General features: G+C 57.5%; 1 protein-coding gene across 1 annotated transcript in view; it reads right to left on the minus strand.

Moving 5' to 3' along the window:
• Window positions 1–6539, minus strand: part of SMARCD3 (SWI/SNF related, matrix associated, actin dependent regulator of chromatin, subfamily d, member 3) — a 33510-nt gene extending 26971 nt beyond the window's left edge. Inside the window, exons 1-2 of the mRNA XM_043464170.1 lie at window positions 6248–6539; window positions 4599–4739 (exon numbers count right to left, since the gene is read on the minus strand). Coding sequence (XP_043320105.1) covers window positions 4599–4637 — 39 coding nt within the window. The 5' untranslated portion in view covers window positions 4638–4739; window positions 6248–6539. The remainder of the gene's footprint in view (window positions 1–4598; window positions 4740–6247) is intronic.
• Window positions 6540–8920: the final 2381 nt, after the last annotated feature.

Genomic DNA, 8920 nt, shown 5'->3' on the forward strand with positions numbered 1-8920 from the left:
CCACCTGCTCTCTCCTACTGCCTTACTCATCTGCTCATTCGTTCAAGAAAAGGAGAATTCCCTGGCTGCCCTGTGGTTAGGACTCTGAGCTTTTTCACTGCTGTGGCCCAGGTTCAACCCTTAGTCAGAGAACTAAGATCCCCCAAGCTGCATGACCATAAAAAAACACATAGTTTTTTTTTGTTTTTTCCCAGCACTATTCTGAACAAGAGCCTGGCAGGCTGCAGTCCATAGGGTTGGAAAGAGTCAGACATGACTGAAGCGACTTGGGATGTACGCTTAAGACATAAGAAGGTGGAACTTTACACCTCAGGTGGGGAGAGAGTGCCTCTTGAAGAAGTGGTATTTAAGTCAAGACTCAAACGGTGCTTTCAACGACGCAATCCAGCCTTCTCTGCCAAATAGTTGCTAAATCCCTGGCATCTGTGTCTAGCCCTCAGAGGGTTCAGGATCTGGGGGTAAGGGTGTGTGACTGGTCCCTCCCCGTACCCAGGCTCACCTGTCGGGGACACGTACTGATGGTGGTAGTGATTTAGGCGCTAAGTCGTGTCAACTCTTGTGACCCCGTGGACTGTAGCCCGCCAGGCTCCTCTGTCCATGGGACTCTCCAGGCAAGAATACTGGAGTGGGGTGCCATTTCCTTCTCCAGGGGATCTTCCCGACCCAGGAATTGAACCCGGGTCTCCTGCATTGCAGGCAGATGAACTGATGGCGGTCTTTATTTTCCTATGAGGATAATCCCCTTCCCCAAGAATGTGACTCTGTACTTGATTCCTGATTTTAAATAAACTTCCCTGCTGCCTGACATACATTGGAAACTTTGTTGTAAATACTAACAGGCAGTGCATTCTTACAGTTGCTCTAAATTTTATCTTTGGATTGAGCACAGTCAGCAGTACTTATACGGCCACGCGATGTTCTGTCAGCCCTCGGCTGCGCCCGAGGAAACTGCTGTGGAATTGTTGAGGATGTCGCTAAAACTGTCACACAGGATTCCCCTCACGTCACCTCATGGGAGACACTTCTTGGGGTCTCCGGGCCAGAAATCACAGTCTTTGGGGGCAAATGGTTAGGTTTTTGTCTTACAGGCAAGTGTCACTGCTCACACTTGCCCTGTTACAAGTGTAACACTTAACACTGCCCTGTGACACCCGGCCTCCTCCCACTCACCTCACCCTGGGCCGCAGCATCCCCTCCCTGCCCTGCAGTCCTCTGCCCCGGGCCCCTCACTCTGTGTGTCTTTGCAGACCACCTCAAGCTCTCTTGGAACGAGGCGAGTACATCTTTCCTGTCTGCCTCTCCCCTCCCCTGCCCGCCCCTCACAGCGTACTGCTCCTCACTCCAAGCCCCAGAACGTTCTTCCGTCTGGAAAGAAGGCCGACACGGGAGATGATCCAAGTTTGTTACATTCCAGTAAAGGCACGGACGGCCACAGGCTCCTGAGACGGTTTCTCACATTTCCTGGAAGTGAGTTCAGGTCAAAGAGAAATGGGTTTCACAGCTTAGGAAGAGGATCGAGAACGGGCTGAGGGTGTCCCACACAGCCATGGCCGCCCCCACAAAGTCTCCCTCAGCTATGCTCCCTCAGGCGCCTGTGAGGTATTGGGGGTCAGCAGGTCCCACACAGCCATGGCTGCCCCCCCAAAGTCTCCCTCAGCTATGCTCCCTCAGGCGCCTGTGAGGTATTGGGGGTCAGCAGGTCCCACACAGCCATGGCCGCCCCCACAAAGTCTCCCTCAGCTATGCTCCCTCAGGCCCCTGTGAGGTATTGGGGGTCAGCAGGTCCCACACAGCCATGGCCGCCCAGTCACCCTCGGCCATGTGTCCCCCAGAAGCAGCTGAACCCTCTGGCGCAGCGATTCAAGAGGGCTCAGAATCCAGCCCAAATCAAGGGGGCTGTGTGCTCATCCTGAGTGTCTGTGGCTCTGGGTCCCCCTGTGACACCTCCCCAGGTGACACCTCAGCTCATTACCTCTGCCGCTCACAGCTCACTGACAACCAGCTCTCACTTGCAATCATACTGCGGGCGTCTGGGGTGAAGACAGCTCCAGCTGCTGCACGCCCGGCCCGCCTGCCCACCCCTCGCGCCGTCTAGACGCTGGCACAGGCCTGTCAGCATCCGAATGACAGCACGTGCCCAGGCCGCCGGGCGTCAAAGCCGGCTCCCTGCCTGCAACTGCACACGCGGAATGAAGGCCGGTTTTATGGTAGTGAAGTGAAAGTCGTTCAGTCGTGTCCGACTCTTTGCGACCCCATGGACCACCATGGAATTCTCCAGTGGGTAGCCTTTCCCTTCTCCAGGGGATCTTCCCAACCTAGGGATCGAACCCAGGTCTCCTGCGTTGCAGGCCGATTCTTTACCAGATGAGCCACAAGGGAAGCCCAATTTTTTTTTTTTGTGGTAATGAGGACTCCAAAATATAACATCAGAAACTCCATAGCACCTCATTCCTCACCACCTTCATCATGTGGAGAGGTCAGAGTGCCCAGATCCCCAGGAGTCTTAGACTGAACCCTCGATTCACTGCATGACTGGGGCCACTCAGGGGCCAGGGGTCACTAAGGTGCACTCACTGCTCCCAGAGCCTCCTGACCCCCTGGGATCTTCTCAAGCCTCCCCTCCCTCTCCACCTACCCCTTCAGCTAGGTGACCTCCTCTGGTCCTCTGGGCAAGGCCTGGAACAGCCCAGGGCACCCACCTACTGCTGCTGGGGACCCCCTAAGGGGTTATCTCAGTGCACCCCAGAGCAGCTGCAATTCACGAGGATTCACCACATGGAGGTCTGGCTCTGGGATACCTGAGAACCTTAGCTGCCTCCCCATCAACCAGCCCCACATTTGACCTGGCTTCCACCTTCAGACGCCTGAGAACTTCAGAGCTGCCTGGGAAGAATGTATTTAGTACACTAGCTCACACCTTTACAATCCAACCCCACAAGCTAAGGAACACATTCACCCTTAACCTTGGCGGTGGTTAGGTTGCAGGGTAGGGGGTCAACCTTTGTCTGGGGGACTTGATGAGCTGCACCTGTTTCCGTGGTGACCAGCGCCAAGTCATGGTCTCTCTGTCACCCACTGCTGCTCCATCTCTGGGCCAGCCAGGCTCCCCCTGCCCCATACCACCCCAGGCACAGCCTACCAGAGGGGTGCAGGGCAGAGAAGGGACAGGACTGCCTTGGACTTCAGAGCAGTCCAGTCAGGAAAGCAAGTTCCTCTGCCCCTTCTGAGGGAGGAGAAGCTGAGACTAGCACTCTTATTTGGTCTACCCCCTACCCTCGCATCACCAGTCTACCCCACCTTCCTGTTCTCCCAAAATGAAAGTTGCTCAATCGTGTCCGACTCTTTGTGACCCCATGGACTATACAGCCCATGGAATTCTCCAGGCCAGAATACTGGAGTGGGTAGCCTTTCCCTTCTCCAGGAGATTTTCCCAACCCAGGGATCGAATCCAGGTCTCCCACATTGCAGGCAGATTCTTTACCAGCTGAGCCACCAGGGAAGGCCCCTGTCCTCCAAAGCCCACTTCAAATCGCCCTACTTAAGGTTTTCCTGATGTCTCCTTCTTCTGAGCCTGGAGGCCTGAATCATCCGTTCTGGCACTTCCTGTGGGCCAGCCGAGTCTGCTCCCTCTGCTGGACTGCCGGCCTGAGGGCGGGGACTCGGCCCTTACACCTCCAGGGCCCCCGACAGCACCTAATCTGTTACCAGGTGATGCCCACTGGTGAGGCTGGGCTGGGAGAGCTCAGACTCTCCCAGCTCCAACCCCCCAGGGAGGGCTCCAACCCCCTCCCATGGATGGTCCGGGCTCTGGGGCAGGCAGCCTTCCCATGCGGTGCCTCAGTACTTCCTCCTGGACCGGGGACACCACCCCGGGACCAGCCAGGCTGTTCCCCTCTCTGCCACGCTGCCGGGAGGAGGCTCAGGAGGATCCAGCTCACGTGCAATGGGCCGGAGAGCACCCCTGAGCCTGGGGCCTGCCTCGTGTCAGCACGGGACTAGCCGCCACCAGACACCCTACAACAGGACGCCACCATCACCCCTCCTGCCCCAAACAAAGCCCTGCCTGGGGCTCAGAAGGCTTGTAGATGTGCGCTCTAGCATGTCTGGGGGTAGGTTTTTAGGGCCCAAGTTGTGCCAGAGCTCAGCAGATTCCCCTTGGCTGCAGAAAGTGTGTGTGTTTGTGGGGTGTTATGGGCACATGTGAGCACTCACACATAGGTGAGGGGCACAGAGGTGTGTGTCTGGTGGGGTCTGGGCACAAGCTAGGTGGAAGGAAGGAGGAGGAAGTGGAACAAGCTAGAGCCCCCAGACCATTTTCACATGAAGCAAAAGTTTGGCTTCAGGCTCACGTGTGCCTGGCTCCAATGGCCATGTGAGGCAGGGCCCAGGGGCAGCAAGAGGTGAGGGACAGCGAGCAAGACGGGGGGGTTGTGGGTAGGGGGAGCTGGCAGCAGGGTCGGGGCAGAGGCTCCGGCCCTTGCAGGGCATGAGAAGAGGCACCACCAGGGGCCAGATGGGGGCGGAAGTGCCAAGAGGGGGCCGTGGAGTGTGAGCAGAGGCCCAGCCGCTCCGGGGCTGGTGGGGGAGGCAGAGCCTACCTGTACCACGGCGGGCGGGTGCTGAAGGCCTGCGGTCATAGGTGGCAGGGTCCTGCAGCGGGGGACTCATCCAGTGCCCCCTCGGTGCCCGCGCCCAGAGCCTACCGTGCCTGCAGCACCAAGGGCCATTCTGAGGAGGATCTGAAAGAAGAGGGCAGTGGGAGGGGCGGCCCCGACCCTGAGCACAGAACAGACTCACAGTGGGCCCGAGGAGGCGGGGGAAGACGCCAGGGTGGCCCCACATGTGGGGAAGGCAGGAGGTGCACTGGGCGGGAGCCAGCCCGCCTGGGTGGTTCAGGAAGGACCAGTGTGAGAGCAGGAAGCTGTCGGAGGCCAGGTCCTCCCGCCGGCAGAGCTGGGAGGATGAGAGCAGAGGATGCAGGCAGAGCCCGGGCCCTGGCAAGGGAGGCCAATCCGGGAGACTTGGCAGAAGGGAGAGGAGGACCGTGAGCCAGGATGGGAGCTGGATGCCTTCTGGAGCTCAGGTCCATCCCAAGGGAATCCTGGGGGTGGCCAGCAGGTAGAGCTGACCTGCTCTGTACTCCGCCCAGCTCACACTGAGCCCTCCCTGTGGGCACAGCTTTCCTGGCTTCACTCCCACGCGAGAGCAGGACAGTTGGGAGCAAGGGTCAGAACCCGGGCAGATGGTGGGGTGTAGGGGGCAGTTCGCTAAGTATGGAGGTGGGGCGGGGGGCTTGAGAGCAGTTGAGGATCACGTGTAGGTGGTGTTGGCCAGAAGGGTGAGGAGGAAGGGGAGGCAATGAGATGAGGACGATGCCAAAAGGGGAGACGATGCCAGGCCAGGGTTGGGAAGAGGTGACCTGCGGGAAGGTGGGAAACAGAGGGACAATCTGAATGGGGGACAGGTGTCCAGGCCGGAGGATGCCAAGTGGAGACAGAGAAGGTGCCAGGCAGGCAGTGGGCAGGAAGGGAGATGTCAGGCTGGGGAAGGAGGGCAGGTGCCAGGCAGGGGGTGGGGAGGAGGCAGAGGGTGCCAGTCAGGAGCAGCATGGGGAAGTGCCAGGCGATGGGGAGGGGGGGTGGGTGCCAGACATGGGGGAAGAGAGGAAGGTAGCAGGCAGGAGGGTGCCAGGCAAAGGGAAAGAGGGGAAAGACAGGGGAGAGTGGGGAGGTACTGGGGAGGGGGGGAAGATGCCAGGCAGGGGTGAGGAGCGGGGAGAATGCCAGGGGAGGGATGGGAGTCTGCCAGGCACAGAAGAGGTGCAAGAAAGGGAGTGGGGGAGGTGCCCAGCAGGGGAGGGAGAGTCAGGAGTGGGGGGTGGGGGGTGATCAGGAAAGAAGGAGAGGAGGAGGAAGAGGCAGAAGGCGGCTGCCAGGTAAGGGGAGGTGCCAGCCAGGGGAAAGAAGGGAGGTGCCAGCCGGGGGGAGGGGGGAGGACAGGGAGATGCCAGGCCAGGGAAGGCGGGGGGAGATGCCAGACGTGGGGGGGCGAGGGATGCCAGGCAGGCGGGAGGAGAGGAGATAGCAGGCGGGGTGGGGGAGGAGGGGTGCCAGGCAAGGGAGGGAGGGGTGATGTCAACACAGGCAAGACGGGCATCGACAAACAGGGGAGGCCGGGGCGCCGGCGCAGCGCGGCCCGGCGGCGTCTCCTCCAGGGGCCTGGGGACCGCGCGGCGCGGGTCGCTCACCTGCTCCCCCGGGACCCCGGCCCGGAGCGCGGCCGCTCGCTCCCCGCTCGGCGCTCGGCTCGGCCCGGCGCCTGCGCCGCCGCTGCAGCCCGGAGCGGGGGAGGCGCAGGGAGCGTCTGCAAAGAGCGAGCGGCTTAATAATGAGTTAGGGATCGGAGCAGACGGCGTCGCCCCGTGCATCCGCACTTGTGATCGCCCCGCTCGCAGGCCCGTCGTGAGCTTCGGGCTGAGCAGGGACGCGCTGGACGTCTGTAGGCGCGCCTGCTCCGCGGGCTCACCCAGACCGCCCGAGCATCCGGAGCGATCGCAGGCGGTACCCACTCCAGGACACACATACATACACACACACCACACCACACACACATACACACACACCACACCACACACACATACACACACCACACACACACACACACCACACCACACACACATACACACCACACACACACCACACACATACACACACACCACACACACACACACACACACACACACACACACCACACACACACACACCACACACACACACACACACACACATACACACCACACACACACACACACACACCACACACACACAACACCACACTTCACACACCACACACACACACACCACACACACCACACACATACACACACCACACACAACCACACCACACACACCACCACACACACACACATACACCCACACACAACACCACAACCACACAACACATACACACCACACACACATACACACCCACACACACCATACACACACACACACACATACCACACACCACACACACATACCACACACAATACACACACACACCACACACACCACACACAATACCACACACACCACACACACACACACCACACACACCACACACACCACATACACACCACACACACATACCACACACACACACCACACACACACCACACACATACCCCACACACACACACCACACACTGCACGCCACACACACATACACACCACACAAACACCACACACAAACCACACACATACACACCACACATGTACCACACCACACACATACACACCACACACACCACACACTGCACGCCACACACACATACACACCACACAAACACCACACACAAACCACACACATACACACCACACCTGTACCACACCACACACATACACACCACACACACCACACACTGCACGCCACACACACATACACACCACACAAACACCACACACAAACCACACACATACACACCACACCTGTACCACACCACACACATACACACCACACACACCACACACTGCACGCCACACACACATACACACCACACAAACACCACACACAAACCACACACATACACACCACACCTGTACCACACCACACACATACACACCACACACACCACACACTGCACGCCACACACACATACACACCACACAAACACCACACACAAACCACACACATACACACCACACCTGTACCACACCACACACATACACACCACACACACCACACACTGCACGCCACACACACATACACACCACACAAACACCACACACAAACCACACACATACACACCACACCTGTACCACACCACACACATACACACCACACACACCACACACTGCACGCCACACACACCACACACACACACACCACACACACAACACACCCACACCACACCACACACATAGACACACCCACACACACACCACACACACATACACACCACACACACATACACACCCACACCACACCACACACATAGACACACCCACACACACCACACACACATACACACCACACACACACCACACACACACACCACACCACACACACCACACACCACGCCACACCACACACACACCACACACACACACACCACACACACACCACACACACACCACACACACACCACACCACACACACACCACACATACCCACACACACCACACACACACACAGGTGCTGGAACATGCTCGGACTGATGTCCCTCACCCCATTATCCACTTGCACACTCATGGTCTCAATCTGAGTGAGTGAGTAAAAGTCGCTCAGTCCTGTCTGACTCTTTGCAACCCCATGGACTGTATAGTCCAGTTGGCTGAATTCTCCAGGCCAACCCTGGGATCCAACCCAGATCTCGCGCATTGCAAGCAGATTCTTTACCAGCTGAGTTATCAGGGGAGCCCCAAGTTCTCATGTGGGTCCCTCCCAGCTCTGCTCCTCTCTCTGCAGGGTCTCTGGAAGCCCAGATGAACCTCTCTGCTCACTCCCCGCCTTTCTGTCTCCGTGAACCTGACTGCTTTGAGAACCTGGCATAAACGAAACCCTATAGTAGTTGCCCTTAAGTGACTGACAGTTCACTAGAAGGACCTCGAGTTTCCTCCATGTTGTAGCATGTGTCAGAGTTCCCTCTCTTTTAAGGCTGAATAAGATTCTGTTGCCTGCATCGGGGAAAGACAAACATCATATGCTATCACTTGTATGTGGAATCTAAAAAAATGATACCAATGAATTTATTTACAAAACAGAAATAGACTCACAGACACAGAAAACAAATGTAGGATTACCAAAGAGGGTGGGAGGTATAAATTAAGTTTGGGATTAACAGATACACACTATATAAAATTCAATTGTCAGTAAGTGAGATCTGGGGTTGTTCACTGTAGTACTGCTTGAATACCAAGAA

Source organism: Cervus canadensis, chromosome 3, assembly GCF_019320065.1.
Source record: "Cervus canadensis isolate Bull #8, Minnesota chromosome 3, ASM1932006v1, whole genome shotgun sequence".
Classification (NCBI taxonomy): domain Eukaryota; kingdom Metazoa; phylum Chordata; class Mammalia; order Artiodactyla; family Cervidae; genus Cervus; species Cervus canadensis.